At 36.8% G+C, this 19,502-nt stretch overlaps 1 protein-coding gene across 1 annotated transcript in view; it reads left to right on the forward strand.

The window, feature by feature from the left end:
- CNOT6L (CCR4-NOT transcription complex subunit 6 like) overlaps positions 1-18,942 on the forward strand; it is an 83,431-nt gene extending 64,489 nt beyond the window's left edge. The window contains exons 9-11 of the mRNA XM_029944471.1: positions 4,351-4,578; positions 6,715-6,917; positions 11,659-18,942. Coding sequence (XP_029800331.1) covers positions 4,351-4,578; positions 6,715-6,917; positions 11,659-11,871 — 644 coding nt within the window. The 3' untranslated portion in view covers positions 11,872-18,942. The remainder of the gene's footprint in view (positions 1-4,350; positions 4,579-6,714; positions 6,918-11,658) is intronic.
- Positions 18,943-19,502: the final 560 nt, after the last annotated feature.

Consider the following 19,502-nt stretch of genomic DNA (forward strand, 5'->3'; position numbering starts at 1 on the left):
TAGATGATAAACTAGCTTACCTCTGGAGGTTCTAACAGGTGACTCTCAGAGATTATTGGCGCCATTTTCAGGGTGGCAGGAAAGACAGGAGTGTCTCCCCAGCTCCTAAGACCTAGATGTCCCTGGGAATGCCTTTTGCTCTTAGCCCCTGAGGCTGGGAGGAGACAATGAGGCATATTACATCCAAGTAGGTGCAGAAACAGAGTGGGAGGGGAAGTCAGAAATGTTACTGAAGAGTTCCAATACTTTTGGTTTCCCGGGCAGCAGTAATTTTTGCCACTAGGATCCTAGGAGAAAGAAAAGATTTTAACCGGGGTGGGGGGGTCGAAGGTCCCATGTTCTGGCCATCCAACGTTGAAGGTTGGCCATTTGTTCCTGCAAAAAAGATCTAGGGGGTTTAAAGTAGATTGCCCCATGTCCTTGTTAGTCAGGGTCACAACAAAAATATACACAAGGGTCTCCAACAAAAACGAAACCCTACTGCTGCCACCAGCAGGATTCTTAACAGACAAGGGGACCCAGTCTTTTTCTGTTGCCTGTGCAATCGATTCCAACTTACTCCAGAGTATGTCACTGCTCAATCGTGTATTCTCTGGGGTCCCTGCAAGCGCCGTGGGACTGGAACCCTATCTCAAACCTTACACAAACGCGAGTGAGTGCCCTACCTACACCTGTATCTCAAACAGGTGCCACACTTGCCACTCATATCTCCACGAATGCAAACAGGTAACGATGCTTGCCCGTGGAATTCAGACACTTTGCCTCCCTCCCAAGGAGGACTTACACATACAAAGCACAAAGAGAAACATACACACAATGGGGTCACACTGCTGTCACCAGTGGAACCCCTTGCAGGTGAACCGGCTTTCCGGCCTCCCGTAGACCCCACTCGCCCAACCTACTATAGGTGAACTGGCTCTCTGGCCTCCTGGTGGGATCCTAGACCCCACTCACCTACTTCAGACGGGTGAGCCAGCTCTCCGGCCTTCCGGTGAGATCCTAGACCCCACTCACCTAATTCATACAGGTGAGCTGGCTCTCCGGCCTCCTGGTGGGGTCTTAGATCCCACTCACCCAATTCAGAAAGGTGAACCGGCTCGCCGGCCTCCCAGTGGGGTCCTAGACCCCACTCACCTAATTCAGAGTGGGTCTGAGACATCTCTTGGTACCCACGGCCTCGAGCTTTCCACGGCACGTCCTACTGGTTCCTTTGAGGCCCCACAGACCAAACTGATCAGTCAGACAACAGATGGTGCCAAAGGACCCAGACGGTCCAAAGACCCAGACAGACAGACGCACACAGAAGGACAAGAAATGAGTGCACCTACCAGCGGCGATTAGGCCCAACATGTTGGGGTCCCAGGAGCTCTGGGGGGGGGGGGAGGATTTCCTGGCCAACGCACCATTATGTTATACCCAAGTTTCCAATATCGTCCTCAAAAACCAGAGACCAGCAGGGAGACCGAGTCACGCATGCAAAAGCAAAGGGCTTTATTATTACGGGCTTATAAGCTCGGGCTCACAGACTTCACCAATGCAGTGGATCCAGGCTGAGAGCCCCAGGGCTCTTATTTGTTGGGAAGTTTTTGGTAACACTTTCAATTTCTTCACTAGTTATGGGTCTGTTCAGATTTTCTGTCTCTTCCTGTTTGAATTTTGGTAGTGCATGTGTGTTTAGGAATTTGTCAATTTCTTCTAGGTTGTCCAGCTTATTGGCATATAATTTTTCACAGTATTCCCTGATAATTGCTTGTATTTCTGAGGGATTGGTTGTAATAAATCCATTTTCATTCATGATTTTGTCTATTTGGGTGCTCTCTTTTCTTTTAGAGAAGCCTGGCTAGAGGTTTATCAATTTTGTTTATTTTTTAAAAAACCAACTCTTGGTTTCATTGATCTGTTCAACTTTTTTTTTATTCTATATTGTTTATTTCTGCCCTGATCTTTATTATTTCTCTTCTGGGTTTGGGGTGCTCTTGCTGTTCCCTTTCTAGTTTCTTTAGGTGCACTTTTAGATTTTGTATTTGTGCTTTTTCTAGTTTCTTGAAATAGGCCTGGATTGCAATGTACTTTCCTCTTAGGACTGCCTTTGCTGCATCTCAAAGAGTTTGGATTGTTGTATTTTCATTTTCACTTGTTTCCATATATTTTTAAATTTCTTCTCTAATTGCCTTGTTGGCCCCTTCATTGTTTAGTAGGGTGTTCTTTAACGTCCATGTTTTTGGAGGTTTTCCAGACTTTTTCCTGTGATTGATTTCAAGTTTCAGAGCATTGTGATCTGAAAGTGTGCCTGGTATGATATCTCAGTTGTTTTATATTTATGGAGGGCTGCTTCCATAGCCTCAGGATGTAGAGTTCTAAATATATCTGTCAAACCCATCTGTTCCAATGTGTCATTCAGGTCCATTGTTTCTTTATTTTCTGTCTAGTTGATCTATCCATTGCCATAAATGGAGTATTAAAGTCCCCTGCAATTAGCACATTCTTATCAATAAGACTGTTTCTGTTTGTGATTAATTTGGTGCTCCTGAATTCAGTGCATAGATGTTTATAATTGTTAGCTCTTCCTGATGGATAGACCCTGTAATTATTATGCAATGCCCTCCTTCATCTCTTGTTACTGCCTTTACTTTAAAGCCCAGGTTGTCTAATACAAGTATGGCTACTCCAGCTTTCTTTTGACTTCAAGTAGCATGATAGCTATTTCTCCATCCCCTCACTTTGCATCTGAAGGTGTCCTCAGGTCTCAGATGAGTCTCTTGTAGGGGCACCTGTGTGGCTCAGTCAGTTAAGCATTCGGCTTTGGCTCAAGTCATGATCTCATGGTTTGTGGGTTCAAGCCCTGCATCAGGCTCTGTGCTGACAGCTCAGAGCCTGGAGCCTGTTTTTGCATTCTGTGTCTCCCTCTCTCTGACCCTCCCTTGCTCACGCTGTCTCCCTCTCTCTCAAAAATAAATAAAACATTAAAAAAGAAAGAAAATGAGTCTCTTGTAGACAGAAAATAGATGGAACTTTTTTTTACAATCCATTTTAATACCCTGTATCTTTTGATTGGAGCATTTAGTGCATTTACATTCAGTGTTATTATTGAAAAATATGAGTTTAGCATCATTGTGTTTTCTGTAGGAGTCATGCTTGTAGTGGAGTCTCTGGTACCTTGTGTTCCTTGCAACATTTCTCTCATAGAGTCCCCCTTAGGATTTCTTATAGGGCTGGTTTAGTGGTGACCAATTCCTTCAGTTTTTGTTTGTTTCGGAAAACCTTTATCTTTCCTTCTTTTCTGAATGACAGGCTTGGTGGATAAAGATTCTGGGCTGCATATTTTTTTCTGTTCATCACATTGAAGATTTCCTGACGTTCCTTTCTGGCCTACCAAGTTTCAGTAGATAGGTCTGCGTCTACTCTGATAGGTCTCCCTTTTTATGTTAGGGCCCTTTTATCCCTAGCTGCTTTCAGAATCCTCTCTTTATCCTTATATTTTACCAGTTTCACAATGATATGTTGTGCAGAAGATTGATTCAAGTTACGTCTGAGGGGAGTTCTCTGGGCCTCTTGGATTTCAATGTCTGTTTCCTTCCCCACATTGAGGAAGTTCTCAGCTATAATTTTGTTTGAGTATCCCTTCAGCCCTTTCTCTTCTTCTTATGAAATTCCTATGATATGGATGTTGTTCTATTTGATTGCATCACTCACTTCTCGAATTCTCCTTTCATGCTCCTGGATCAGTTTATCTCTCTCTTTCTAGTGGGAAGCATTTAAATTAAGGTTTAAATTAAAGTTTAGATCATTCAAATAACTAATTACCTGTCTCATTAGGTAATTGTGATCTTTAAATGACAAAGATATTTTAAAGTGCTTGTTTACACCAAGAACTCATCAAATCAGAGTGCTAGAATCAAATGTTGATTATATTATGGTACAATTCTTGGGCATATAGCGAAGTTGGCAAACTTTTTCTGTAAACGGCCAGATATTTAATATTTTAGGCTCTGTGGACTACATGTAATCTTTGTTATAGTCTTTCAAAGAAATTTTTGTAGAATCTTTTAAAAATGGAAAACCAGGCTTAGCTCATATAGGCTGTACAAAAACAGGTGGTGGGCCAGATTTAGCCCATGGCTGCCATTTATCTACCCTGATATAGAGAAGTAAGTTCCATGTAGGGATTACCAGAATCTTAGCACATTAACTTCTAAGACCTACTACATTTTGAGATGAAGGGGAAGATATAAATTAATGGGGGAAGAAAATAAAGAAGAGGCTATGGATCTGGAGGAGAAAACCTTAAGAAACTGTTCTTTGATGTATAAAACATAACCTTATCCTCCTTTTTCTAATGTTTAAATTTAGGTATGAAGCCTATTCATGCTGCAGACAAACAGCTGCTTATAGTGGCAAATGCCCACATGCATTGGGACCCAGAGTATTCTGATGTGAAACTTATCCAGACCATGATGTTTGTCTCAGAGGTTAAAAACATTCTGGAGAAAGCCTCTAGTAGGCCTGGCGGCCCAACTGCAGATCCTAATTCCATCCCGCTGGTGCTATGCGCAGATCTTAACTCATTGCCAGATTCAGGTATTTATAACATCATTTCCTCATTGCTTTCAGTTTTGTTCTAACTTCTTTTTGAAGGGCCAGCTAGCTGCCAACTTTTGAGTTGAGGTTTTAGAATTTCTCTGCTAAATTAGAGAGTGTTAGTAAGAATCCAGGGATATAGGGCATGGGGGTGATTGAGAGTTTAGTAAAGAAGGTATTTCCAAAGATGTGTATGGGGTTAAGGGACACAAAATGATGGGTGATGGAGTACTTTACCACCTAGGCAATGTGAGGCCCTTTACCACACCTTCACCTAAGGGTTTGGAAAGTGGTTGGAACTGTTGTCAGAACCTGGAAAAAGTAGTTCTAAGGAGAGGGTTACATTGTAGGAGCAGTCGCTTTAAATGAACTGATGTTGTCAATCTCTGGCATGAACAGAAGATGAGTCCGGGGGAATAAATATCCTTACCTCACTCTGCTCTCCTGCCAGCGCTGCGCATTGGCCAAATCCAGCTAGAAGCTACAGTGGGAGGGGGTTTCCAGTTGTTGCAATTAAAAATCAGCCCCCTGAACCACAGATTGCAGTGGAGGAGAGGCAACCAGGAAATAGTCAGCAGCTATCTAAGTTTATTAACGTTGGCCACTTTCTAGTGATTTTATTAAGTGATATATGAATACTGATAATAGGTGCAGAAGACTGATCAACACTCTCCTTGGATTTGACCTTACTTCTTGAGCTCCACCAAACAACTTTACTTTTGTCCTGACTTATTTTAGATCTTTGCCAAAAAAAAAAAAAAATTAGTTCTGCATTTCAGATATTAAAGTTAAAATGTAAAACATTAAAGTATTACTCTTTTGCTATTACTGAAGCATATTCTAAATTTTGTATATTTTCAGTAAGCTATTTTGAATTGTTTAAAATAATCCCTCAACAAAAAATGTGAAATAACCCAAATGCTTGCAGTTGGAAATTCATAAAAGTCACAAATCTAGAAAATATCTTTACTTTTTCTCCTTAGCAAATAAATGCTGAAATCATACTTTTACAAATGTTTGTCTTCAGCCCCTAACCCAACTGGCACCTTAACCATGCCTTCCTTTCTTCATTCTGGGTTTTTTTTGAGTATAAGTTTCTCCCTTCTCAGTTAAGCTAATGAATAGTCATTTGATAGCACAGCACTATGAGCTTCTGGAGCCAGACTGTCAGAGTTGGATTCTGCTTCTACCACTTAGAAGTGTATTCTATGACTAAGTTCGTTATTTTTATATAAGGGGGTAATAATTGTGTCCACCACGTAAAGCTGCCTGTGAGGTTTACGTGTATAAAGCAGTGGCTGGCATGTAATAAATACTAGATAAGATCACTCCTTTTCACCTATTCACAGCACTGATACTGTGCTCATCATTTATTCATTATATGTTATCATTCCTGATCATAAATAGAAATAGATGGCTAATAGTGTTCACTGATCATCATCATCATCATTTTAAGGGCTGTGATATATTTTTCATTTTACTTATTAAATGGGAAGCAATGTATTTCTGAATGCTTCTACTCTTTTTACTTTTTTAGACACCTCTAATATTTTTAACCAAGTAATATATCTGTAGTATATAATGTTCTTTATAGTATTAGACTGAAAGAACTCCCTGTAGCTCAAAATAAAGAATATTTTCTAACTGAAACTATAAATATTGAAATGTTGAAGATGCAAGATCTATTTTTGTTGTAAATGTTTTTTATTATGTATGCTATATTTTACATACTCCTAAAGTTATTGATTACATAGAACAGTGAAATACTAAAGAGATAGTGATTTAGGATAATATTCTAAAAGCCTTCAGGGTCAAGACCTTCTTGGTGAATGCCCATGAATCATCTTTAGCTTGAAGTACCATTAACAAAACTGAAGATATTTCTGAGTGACCCTGATGCTATGCTCTGAAGTTAGACAAATACCCTTAGTTTGATTTAACTATATGAAATTATTGGTGTTTGTTTTTTTGTATTTTTTTTTTAAACAACTACCACAAAAAGGCAGTTGCATATGGGTCAGCCTAATGAAACCACTCTGAACCTGGTATATCCACCTGACAACAAAATTTTGGTCATAAAGTCTTACATAAGGTCTAAATGCTAAATGGTAGTTATTTCTTCCTTTATTCGGCTAGGTGTCGTGGAATATTTAAGCAATGGAGGAGTAGCTGACAACCATAAAGACTTCAAGGAACTAAGGTACAATGAGTGTCTTATGAACTTCAGCTGCAATGGAAAGAATGGAAGCTCAGAAGGGAGAATCACACATGGCTTCCAACTGAAGAGCGCCTATGAAAATAACTTGATGCCTTACACCAATTACACCTTTGATTTCAAAGTGAGTGACAGCCTCTGGGCTGGCATAGAAATTATTTCAACTAAAAGCACAGGGCAAGAAAAGCATATATTATTTATGCCTAAGTGTATAATATTCGGGAGTTTTTAGATTCTCTAAATGTCTTGGCTAAGTTTGTCCCTAAACGTAGAAGGTTTGGTTGTTATCTTTGTTTTTTGTTATTGATGATCTGAAAAATTTTTTGAATCCTAAATTTTTCAAATCTCAAGTAATATTGATAAATAGCAAAAACTTCCAAAATGTTTACTATGTGCCTAGGCACTGTGTCTTTGTTTCTCTTTGAGAGCAGGGGAGGGGCAGAGAGAGAGAGACAGACAGAGACAGAATCTGACACAGGCTCCAGGCTCTGTGCTGTCAGCAACATGATTAGTTAAGTTCATTTTGAATGAATTTATATTATAATATTCTTTTAAAATTTTCTTAGTACTTTCCCTTCATTGTCTTGTTTTTCTTTAAAAGTTCCAAGTTTCCTTGGGAGATGGGGTTACAGAGGGTTGTACTTAGGGTCTGATACATATCCATGTAGTCAAACTACATTCCTGTGTGTGTGTGTGTGTGTGTGTGTGTGTGTGTGTGTGTATCCATGTAATGAAACTATTACATTCCCAGGCGTAGAATACTCCAGCTTAATAAAAGGGAAAAGAAAGATACTTCTGCAAAATAGGAAAAATATTTTAGAGGGCCCATTATATAAGACAAATTGTTCTTTAGAAAAGTTTTTTCGTGGTTTTCTGTAGTCAGGCCTACTTTCCCATTGCCAGTTATCTGCCTATAGCTATTTTATTGTTTGACTTTCTGGCATTTCAGACATCTATATCAAAATGTTATACTATCCTGAGAAAAATGCAGATGTTAGAAAGTGCTTTGGTGTAAGAAGCCTAGAGGGAATATAATAAAAATACCGAAGGAAATTTTCAAAATGGGCTCTTCACACCTCCAATAACCTTTTTATATTTTCAGTGCTTGTTAGCCCCTTTCTAAGGAACAAATAGTAGGAAGAAAGAGGGAAATTTGTGTGTTGATGCTATTAGTCAGCTTTTGTAATCATGAAGTGGAGGAAAAAATTGCTTAGAAGAAATCGAATCTAATTTTTGTATCTTTGCTGTTAGAGTAGATAGTACTGTCTCCAGTGACAGTTGGTTTGGTTCAAATCACTCTTGTGCAGTAATGTGCTTGTAGGTATATAATAACCAGTTTTCTGAGAAATAGAGGCCCTAACTTGTGGTGTCTGATTTCTGTGGTATAAGAATTCCCCCTGTGGTAGATTCCAAGTTCCGAAATAATACCATTGAATTCAGAGTTGAGATGAAGCACAAGAAAGCAGGTACTAGCCTACTGGAGCACACCACTCGTCTTCTGTAAGCTTAAAGGAAAACCTCTAGACCTAACGATACACAGTTTGTTATAGGTTAATTCCCGTCTTTGTGACTATTGATATATGATACATCTCTGCCAGCACAATCCAGAAAACCTAAATTAAAGTTCCCCAAAATATGCGTTTATTAAGTCTACAACTTGTTGTTTTGGCAAGTGTGTGGTTAAAAGGACCAAATCATTTCTAAGTCATCTAGGCTTTGATAGAAGTTATTTTTTCCTTGTCCACAAAGTGAGTATTTGGGATATTAATCTAAGTCATCTCTCTTAATCATCTGAATTGTTTTAAAAATCCTTTCTTGATATTTCTTCAAAAGATTTTACATGTGTTAATAATTATATAAAAAATCTTATTGAACCATTTATACTTTCCAAAGAAGTACAGGTTAAGAACAAAAGGTGCATGACTCAGAAAGACAGAAGGATGGGAGGGTGAGATAGGATGGAAAGATAGGACGACCAGAGAACAGACTATAAGGGCATTCCTTACAACAGAGAATGAAGTTCTTAGTCCAAGTAACAGTGAATGTTTCAATTTTATACAAAGCATTTTATGCCATTCCAGTATTAAAGGCAATTGGTAAAAAAGAATAGGTAATATCACATATAAAAATGTCACCTAGTTAGCATTATATCCAGACCCAAATACAGTATTCTGCCATCACATCAGTGGGTTGTTGTTGTTATTATTATAATTATTATTTTACTTAGCCATTTGTTTTCTTTCTTGGTCCTTGAAGAAGTTAGAAATGTAGAATCATGATATTTAGAACCGAGATTCATTTAATCTAGAACTGATTTGGAACATATCAAAGGGTGGGTAAGCTGTTAGGAAAATTACTTATAGAACAGGTGTCTTAATGATAGCTAACAGAATATGGACCAAAGACTGTGTGGCTAAGAAACAACAAACTTATTGCTCATAGTTCTGGAGACTGGAAGTGTAAGATCAGGATGCTATCATGGTCAGGTTTGGATGAGGGGCCTCTTCCAGGGTGCAGACAGCTGTTTTCTTATATCCTCACATGGCAGAGAGGCTGAAAGAGCTCCCTGGGGTCTCTCTTTAGAGAGTAACTAATCCCATTCATGAGAGCACCACCTTCATGACCCAGTCACCTCCCTAAAGTCGTATCTCCATCATATTAAGAGTCAGGATTTCAACATGTGAATTTTGGGGAAACAAACTTCAGACCATAACACCAGATTCATGGAATTAACAGCTTAATTCAGACTTTTCTACTGCTGTTACTCTTTCCCCCACCAATCTAAGGGTGTGCCTGAACCACTTAATGAAAAGAGGAAGGACAATTTTCATATTTTGTCAAGTAGTAAGTCTTTCTCTGTTACATTACGAAATCTCTAGTATATGGCTTTCTTACTCTTTAATAAGACAATACTTAGCATAATGCTAGCTCATAAATTATTTTTATCATTTTTACTTTTTTCCAAATATAGTTCTATAGTCTTAATATAGTCTTTCCTAATATAGACTGTTTTCTCTCACATTGTAGCCTTTTTATAAAAAGTTTGAATCAATAAACCTAGTTTGTAGATATTACAGTGTGTTAATGTGCATACATATGTTCAAATATTTGGATGAGTTTGCAGATATGATCTTGCTAATAAGGGTTTTGATAAGAGCTTTTACTCGGATTGTTTCGGACTAAGAAAATAGTAACAAGTGATGTCTCCAATTAAATGCATCTTACTTTCTGGAGTGCTTAACATCTTTCTTGGGCCTGTGTTTGCAAAGGATTCTGTAACTAGTAGCTGATGTGCATAATGACACTCTAATAAAATGATGTACAAGGTTTATGGAACATAAATGACAATATTTCATTTGTGTTTAGTTTGTAGTTGAAGGAAAGGATAGTCTCATAAAGGCTAATAAGTCTACCCTCACCCATGTTAACCTTTTTCCTAAAATGCCACTGCAGAATTAGGCATCAGCCAAAATGAAAGCATAATACCTTATACTCACATAATTTTTTTTTTAACTATTCAAGTTGGAGTGTTAATGGCAGAAAGTCATTGGATTCAAGTAGGTACTTTAGTTTGTGGCAAACTGTTTCCTTAGTTTGGTCTTGGTCATGTCAAAATCAACAATCGGAGGTAATTATTTCCAAATTTCATAATATATTTTTTTTTCATTAAAAGTTTTTTTTTTTTAAGTAGCTCATGTCACTGGGTACCATTTAAAATATTGCTGGAGCTCATTATATATAGCATTTCTAAATAGATACTTTTAGAAGTATTTCTTCATACTTGGGCTCAGGCTCTCTTGATGTGTATAGGAAGAAATTTGACTTTACCCTCTGGTCTCCATAGCCTGGGGCAATAAAAAGCACTCTAATTTTAAAACTTAATATTCAGATAAACCAAATAAATCATTTACTTCTCAGAGATAAAACTGATAAAGATATATAGGTTCCTGCTGAATGTTTTTTGCTAAGGAATCCAAAATTTACGGTACATTTATAGTTGTGAAAATGTAATGTAATGCAATGTGTTCTAAAGAACACATTAGAAATGTTAACTTTATGTAGTATTTTGTATGTATGCAGCATATCTGGGAAAGTTGAACTAGAATTGGCAAATCTGAAAACGCTTTACCATGGCTTTGTGTGTTTGGATATCTTGATGTGCAGATAATTGAAAATAATGCCAATTAACATTAAAAGAATTAATTTGAGTCCTACCTTTTCATTATGCATTTATATAAAAACAACTTGTTGTAACTGATTTAGTGTAGTTTCCATAATGTTTATACTGATGGATTAGATTTCACTAACCTAAGCAAGACATTTTTATTTTTTAACTTTTCTTTTTTTTATGTTTTATTTATTTTTGATAGAGAACGTGAGCAGGGGAAGTTCAGAGAGAGAGGGAGATAGAGAATCTGAAGACAGTCTCCAGCCTCTAAGCTGTCAGCACAGAGCCCAACATGGGGCCTGAACCCATGAACCATGAGATCATGACCTGAGCTGAAATTGGATGCTTAACCGACTGAGCCACCCAAGCGCCCCTAAGCAAGACATTTTTAAAAATGCCTAGACATAGTTTGGTGTGTTTAGCTTCTCGGTTTGCTTACCACTTCTGCACAAAGCAAGGCCTTACGACTCTACCAGTAGAGTCCTGTATTTCCCTACTGAGCCATCTTTATTTCATGTAATACTTAGTGAAGATTTGAGCCTTACTTGACCCCATGTCAAGACAACAGGTACTAGAAGTACAGGTTACTCAGGTATTTGGCTTTTACAAATAATGGATTGTTCTTTATATATCTTGAGTTACTCTTTTTTTCTAAGCATATTTTTTTCTTTTTTCTCAATCCCCAATCTCTTTCTAGGGCGTGATTGACTACATTTTCTATTCCAAGACTCATATGAACGTGCTTGGTGTCCTGGGGCCTTTAGATCCTCAATGGCTGGTTGAGAACAACATCACTGGGTGTCCACACCCTCACATCCCTTCAGACCACTTCTCACTGTTAACACAACTTGAACTCCACCCTCCACTTCTGCCTCTTGTCAATGGTGTTCACTTGCCTAATCGGAGGTAGTGGAGTACTGCCCCGCACAGACGGGGGGATCTGTTGCTATGGACCTGTACAGTTGTAAATCAAAGTATGTAGGAGTGAAGTATGGCCATCCTTAAGCTGCTTCTTCAGGTTCCTTTCATTATGTGTTTGCTCTAATTTTGTACATTTGTGTGCATATTGGTATCATTTGGCACTAGGGCTGGAACCAAAATTTTAATTTAACAGTTTTCTAAATTGGACCTTCATATTATATTAGAGTCAACATTCGTAATTAATAAATTACCAGTTCGAGGCCAACAAATGTATTTGTTTTTCCAAAACAAATATGTTCTTTTGAATGGCTTCAAATCAACCATTTTTATAAAAGGCAATTTAAGAAAAAAACTATAAATAAAACATTTTAAACTGAATGATGGCATGCCTTGCAGGAAACATTTCTTCGATTTCTGTTTTCCATTATAACAAACTGATTTTTGCCTCCCAGTTCTTTTGCACATTAACAAAGCACTTAAATTTGCTAGATCTGTACATAATTGATATAGCCTTTAACCATAATAAGAAAAATTGAGAAATTAAAGGTGGTTGCACAATATGCTTTCAAAATCAAGCATTTAACACCACATGACAGTTGGGCAAGTGCTGGTTATTTTTTTTGTTTTGTTTTGAGGAATCACTCTGTATTTTGTTCCCCTATTTGTTATAACCTTATTAGAAGTATTAATTTTAAGCCTTTCTCTCCAATTTATTTATTGGGAAACAGTGGGTAATTTCTACTGTCACACATCTTGAAAATAGAATGTTACATTTTGGATGCTCACAAAATTAGTGTCCAGTATTTTTCATTATTCCCATCTACCCTTTTCTGCCTGGCTGTGCTTAAAAAAAAAAAAAAACCCAAAACCAAAACCAAATAAACAGATATTCTATGATCTGTGTAAATTTTGAAGTTATACTCAGATGTTTCAAACAAAAAACAAAAAAACAGAACAACTACTGTTTTACAAGGGAAAAGTGATACAAATATTTCATGTGTTTCCCAAAGTAGGGCAGTGTCTGCTGGTTGGCCTTTTGAGGTGACAAGGGAAAAGATTTTGGAGGGAGAGAGAACAGGGAGTAGTTGAAAACCTCAGATCATTTTTCCTGACTCTAGCTGCCAAATGGCCATTATATGCTTTTAATTTTTGTTTCCGTTGTCTGTCAGGGTTGAGTTAAGAAGCTACTGGTTTATTCCCAACTGTTGATGCTCTTTAGAAACATTGGAATCCTTTTTTGCCCAGGAGGGGCCAGTTGAAAATCTGTGACTCAAGAAGCAGTGAACGTAATACCGTTTTCTGGGGGGAAAATTGGTTGGCTACTTGATGTTAATTATGGCACAGTAACAGGAAAAGGTTGTGTCTGTGTTTTTAAGTTTTTCTTTATTCTGCTTTTTTGCTGCTATAAGAGTTTTCTGAAATTTATATTTTAAACTTTTCATGCACTTTACTGTTTCTAGTCTCAAAATGTGATATTTTTAATAAACGAAATTTTCCATTATGTGAATGAAATTTTAAAAGAAAATAGCCTATATTTGTGTCTCACTAATATATAAAGTATAGGTCAAATTTAAATTATTTAATTAGTTTTAAGTATATACAATTTGTCTCCTCTTTCAAACCTGACATCTTAGGATGTTTTATTAGTCTTAAATGATGCATTTTCTTTGGTCATTTTATACTAATTTCTTCCATAGTAAATTAATCAGGCTATATAAGATAATATTTCCCCTGAAGGGTAATTTTAGTGGGACGAGGGTGGTGGGATGATGTAATGTCGTATATGGGATCGCATCAGAAGGGTTCTGTAAAGCCTAAACTCCCTTTTAAAAGTGCCTAGTGATAGAGGCGTTGTTTGTCATCTATTATAATTGGAATGTAATTGTAGTTGAGTGAAGTTCAATGTAAATAAAATATTCTTTTAAAAATGGTAAAATGCCAGAATAAACAAAGAAACAACCCTTAAGGTGACAGATTTTCCTCAATGTGCAGGTACCCCTTCTTATATACCTCAAACATTCCACATCTAGCCATGCAAATTGATTACCTGAACCATAGTACTGGAAAGTAGAATAGCATGAAAAACTTAATTTTGTGGACATTACCTTTTTTTGTAATCAGCTACTGTATGTTTTATTTTAAATCTTTTGTTTTGGGTGGGTTTTCTGCTCTGGAGGTATATGCACTAACAAAAAACATTTTCCTCCTTTCATATACGCATGTTAATTAGCAATGTGAGCAATATTTCCTACCATACTTCACTCCCGATATTTTTTGAGATGTTTGTATAAAATGGAATTTAAAGTTCACTTATGATTGTATATGAACCACAGAGGAGCCCATTTATTAATAAAAAAACTTTTTTAATAGTTAAATGTAGAGGGGAAAAAATAAAAAAAATTGGGAAACATTGTAAACAGCTTAAGTTTATTTTGTGTATGATCGAGGCACTGTTGCAGGAAGGTGTGTAATTGGGTTCTCTCTGCTTCCAAATGCACTCTTTCAAACCATTCATTATCCTGTGTATTTTTAATGTGGTTTTAGTAAATGTTGGTAGTAGCTCTGTTGAAGTAGGTAATTGTGTTATGTTTGGGTGGCGCACACACTTGGGGCATGGTAACCCAAATTTCATGTGCACGGTTTCCCTTTAGCCCACTGCCCAGATTTCACACACCTTTCACCCTTTGTTCCCTTTGTAAAAGGAGTGGTATCTGTTTTGAGCTGCCAATTCAGATGATCAGAAATGCTGCTCTCCTCAGTATTGTCTTGTTAAAACGCATGCCATTTGGAACTTTGGCAGTGAGAAGCCAAAAGGAAGAGGTGAATGACATAGGGTGTATATTCAATGAAAGTAAAATATTTATGCTTACATACTTTCTAGTTCTTAGAATAAGTTTAATAAGCTTTATGCCATGGGGCTGCTGCATATTTTATGTGAAGTTAAGAGAAAATTTGGGCATTTTTAGGTTGTGCTAATGTTTTTTTTTAAACTGTTAAATATGATTTCTGATCTTTGTCTAAGAACTGGAGTGTTCTTTAAATTTATTAAAACAGTGTTGTTTGAGGAAGGAAAAACTGCACTGTTTGCTATTACAACAGTCATGCAAGTGCATGTCAAGTCACCCACTCTCTCAGGCATCAGTATCCGCCTCATAGCTTTACACATTCTGATGGGGAATATTGCAGCATCCTCAGGACTGACATCTGAGAAAGGCTCAAATCCACTTACTGCTCCTTGCTTGTTGACTTTGTTTTAAAATATTGTGCCTGGTGTCAACTTTTAAGCAACAGCACTGCCTAAAAGCAAGCAGAGAACAGAATCCCAGCACCATTCTATAGGCAACTTTTTAGAATTCAGATTTATGATGTTTTATGTAAAAAAAATTTTGTACAACGTAGCTGAATATTTTTGTTTCATTTTTTTGATGTAAGGCGTGTGAACGTTCGTTTGAATATCACATGTTAAAGTCAGGTAATGGCACAATGGGTTCTGAGACCAGCTTCCTCCCTTCTCCCCTCCCATTTGCCTTGTTCCCAACTCTTTCTTTTCAAATTACTTTCCGATATTCATAGGCAGATATTTAATTTTACTAATAAGCGTCCTGTGTGAATGTATTAAAGAAGCCACTGTGTTTTAGTGTTATAGTTTGCAGAAGCTTCGTTCTTTGTCCTTATTATTTGGTATGTTACAGTTATGCATTGAATCACAGAAAAGGGAGAAAGTCGAAAGGTATCTAAGGCTCCTATCACTTGATTCTGTGGAGGGTTGTATTAGTATTGAGGATATGGCACATTAAAACTGGAACATGGACAAACATAACTGTGTTCCATTTTAAAATTGTATCTTCTAATTATCTGTTAAGTGGGTGAAAAATTAAGTTTGCATTTGTATTTCCAAGAGTTTCTAAAAATCACAAATGCCATACTTTCAAATCAAATAGCAAGAAGTAGAGAAAGCACAAGACAAAATAGGTTAAATATGTTCTTTGATGGAACCAGACACATACTGTTTTCATTCCTAATACAGGGCTAGATTTTCTAGCAAATTGGCTGTGTCCCAGTACTTATAGTACTTACTTGTTTCTAAGTCTTCTATGCTGAGAGATTTTAATAGCTTTGTAAAATGCACTGACAGATCAGTAGCTTTGATCACAGAACACATAATAAATTTCTGATACATTTGGCAGGCCATAGACTAATGGGTATATAGCAAGCATTGACTTTATGGCACGTTTTCAAAATAGCATTCAGATATACTTTTTGACAGAAATGTGAATTCTCACATTTATAAGGTATTCTTTCTCTCCTACCTGCCCTCTCCTTTAAACAAAAATCAACTTTCTAATGTGTAGATTTGTTTAATCTTTTCCTTCTGAATTGTATCATGTTTATAGAACTCTGAGAATTATAGGTAGACAAATTAGCTAGGAAAATCAGAATATTTTTCTAAGCCAGGAACTTCAGGTAAAGTTTTCGATTTGTAGACTAATGAGAACTTTTGTAGTTATGATTGCTTTGAGTGATTTTTTTTTATGGTATCATGATCACCAAATTCAAATTCAAGTAAATTAGTACACTTTAGCCTGGCTTATTTACCAAAGTTGTAATCTGTTAAGAAACAGGATGCCAGGAGCATCTTTCGTTTTACAGAATTTGGATAGCTCTGTTGTGTAAGGGTCGTCTTAAAGTTTAAGGGTAAGAAGAAAAAAGAAAGCACTTATATCAAAACTGCAGGGTGTTCTGAATACAATCCACCAAAAAAAAAAAAAAAAACTTTTCAGGAAGGTGGTAAGGGAAAGCATGCATGTTTCTTGTTTTAACCAAATACCTTCTTTATGTAAGTTTCTCTGTTGAATTACCTAAGTCCTACAGCAAGAAATAGGGAGATACTAGGAAAAGCAAGCTTTGTTAACCTACTTAGTAATTTCTTTTGGCAAGGTTTTTTTTATTTGGTTGTTTTTTTGGGGGGGGGGGCTTATTCTTGGAACCAAAGGAAAACAAGCATATTGAGGTTTTATTCAACATATATTATGACATTGAAGTAATGGAATGTTTTTAAGTAAAATAGATTTTACTTTCAAAGCATATGAGATAAGGACATTTCTGCTATTAAATGTTCATTTTTATGGCACTTAATATAAACTCAACATTATATTGAAATTAGAAATTGTTATCAGAAATCATTTTAAAAGGGTATGTAAATGCCAAGTGATATGACTCTTTTGGCATAGTAGCTTGGTATATTCAGCTTTCAGAAACTTTGAGAAGGAATAGTTTGGCACCTATTAGTAGTTATTTTTCTTATAATCTCCCCAGATTTAGATAATTTCCCTACTTGTATATGTGTCACTTTTAATTCTAAAGGCATAAGAATCATGGTAACTCTTAGAAGTGGTCCTTTCTTGCTCATTTCAGTTTTGTGTTAATTTCTAGTTACTGACCTTTGACTGTATTTCCTTTCAAGCTATCAATGGTTGTATGTACCACATTTGTTGAGTTAGTTATCTTGACTCACACAATTGGCTTAGCATTGATGTGTCCAACAATGGCTTTGCTTCTTAACAGGCTTAGTTTCCTGCTACTTGTTTCGGTGTTGATACGATACGTGATGCAGTAGTCTGGGTGTGTATGTATTCAGAAGCTGTACTGTTCTTTCTCTGTGCTTAACTTGCTAAAAATATATTCCCTTACCTGTGAAATTCCTGAGCGGTGCTCTGCCAACTTTTTTTGGGGGGGGAGGAGTTTGGATGGCTGTATTACTGCACACTGGATCTGGAATTGTTCAGTGTTGTGCGTGGGAAATTTCTTAAACACCAGCAGCACTGAGAAGTGCACTATGGGCATTCGTACAGTTGTCCAAATGCAAGCAATCCTTTCATCTAGGAGAAGTTGAGGAGTAGAGTTCATTGGAGTACTTGGTATATTTTGAGGAGGATGAACGTTTCAAATTTGGCTTTTTTACCTCTGGATGGGGTGGAATGGAGGGAGATTTTGGTTTGTTTATTTTTTTAAGAGAAAGAGTATGTTCGTACCCTCTCTTTCGGAAAGGCCAGGGTGTTGGTCATATTCACGATAGGTTAATTTATGTCATCTTTTGTGATTTCTTTCAACCATAAAACAAGTGCCAACTAATTGTCCATGAGATGATCTACTCTTCAACTTAATTTACCATTTGAATAGGGAAGGGTTCATTTATTCTCATTATTTGCAATTAAATTAACAATTCATTGTTTTGCATAAATTTGAGTAATTGTGTGGCCTATAAAGTTTTTGTAACTAATTTAATGGTTGGAAAGAAAAGCACTTGAGTTTAAAACTGAGCAAGGTATTTTGATAATTTTCCCCCTGATTACATAGTAGTTTCTATTGGTATTTTTCCAGAACAACAAATTCTCCTGCTTTAGGTTGTATATTTACTTTGCCTTTGTCCTAAGAAAAAGCCAAGCACTAAATCAATTTGTTACTGTGTTCCAATAATCAGTTTAAAATCTAAGATCAGTCTTTCTTTCTTTTGAAGATTTAATGAAGTGCCATGTAATTGTAGTTACTAGTGTTTAATGTTTAATAGACTGGTTCTTTGGTGTTCTAATCATTTAACACTCTGTCATCCTTGAGAAAGTGGTTCTTTCTTATTGAACACATTCTCTCTGACAAAATCACCAGCTGCTTTATTTTTTCTATTTATTACAGTTTAAACAGTTGATGAGGTCTGAAACTTGACCAAACTGCTCAGCTGAGATGTTTTTCACAATAGACACTGTACAAAATGTGCGTGCAAAAGGACACAGTTGGGTGGTAGTATTTTTTCATTAATGTGAACATTGATTAAACAAAGCAGTCCTGCCTTTTAAATCTTGTGGCAGCTCAGAAGGGAGGTGCTTAAGAACCTTAACTACTATGTCAGATGACAAAATACTTTTTTCCATTTTGGAGATTGGGTACTGCTCACACATGATGTATAGGGCTAAATATATGCTTGTTTCCTTGCACCTGTGTACTTCCTCTTCTCTCCCTCCCTTTCCTTCCCCTGTAGGCAATAAATGGCCATTTTGCAACTGCATACCTTTGTCTTGGTTTTTTACTCTTTATCTGTGCAGTATGTGTCTGCTTTTAGGTGAGTACATCTCTTGGAAAGTTGAAGTAAGAAGCCAAGGCAATTCAGGCAAAAATTACAAATTCATGCTTTTTCTTTTTTTCCAATGAACTGCTTACACAATACTTTGTCTAGGATAGGTTTCGAAGTTAGCCATTTTTATGACTTGCTTTGGCTGAAGAAATCTGAGCAGAGGGACATATGTCACTTCTGAGTGAAGCTTTAAGATCCAGTGTGCAATTTGCCATATTCCCTTCTCTTGCCTTGGTGATAATGGAAGCCTATATTAAGATCCATTTTCCCATCCTAGATCCTTGAGTGACTTTGATGGACAGCATTCCCCTGTTGCCATATACAGGACATGTAGTTTGAGAAGCAATTGGCAGATCTCGATGTCTTCACAAAGTGAAGTTCTATTATTATAGCATGAACTAGCTCATCCTGATCTACAACCATCAGATCTGCTGAGTTACTAACATAACCCACTCTTGGGGGTGGACCTCCCAAGACCTACAGTAAACTCATTC

The sequence above is a fragment of the Suricata suricatta genome, chromosome 1 (assembly GCF_006229205.1).
Source record: "Suricata suricatta isolate VVHF042 chromosome 1, meerkat_22Aug2017_6uvM2_HiC, whole genome shotgun sequence".
Taxonomy (NCBI): Eukaryota; Metazoa; Chordata; class Mammalia; order Carnivora; family Herpestidae; genus Suricata; species Suricata suricatta.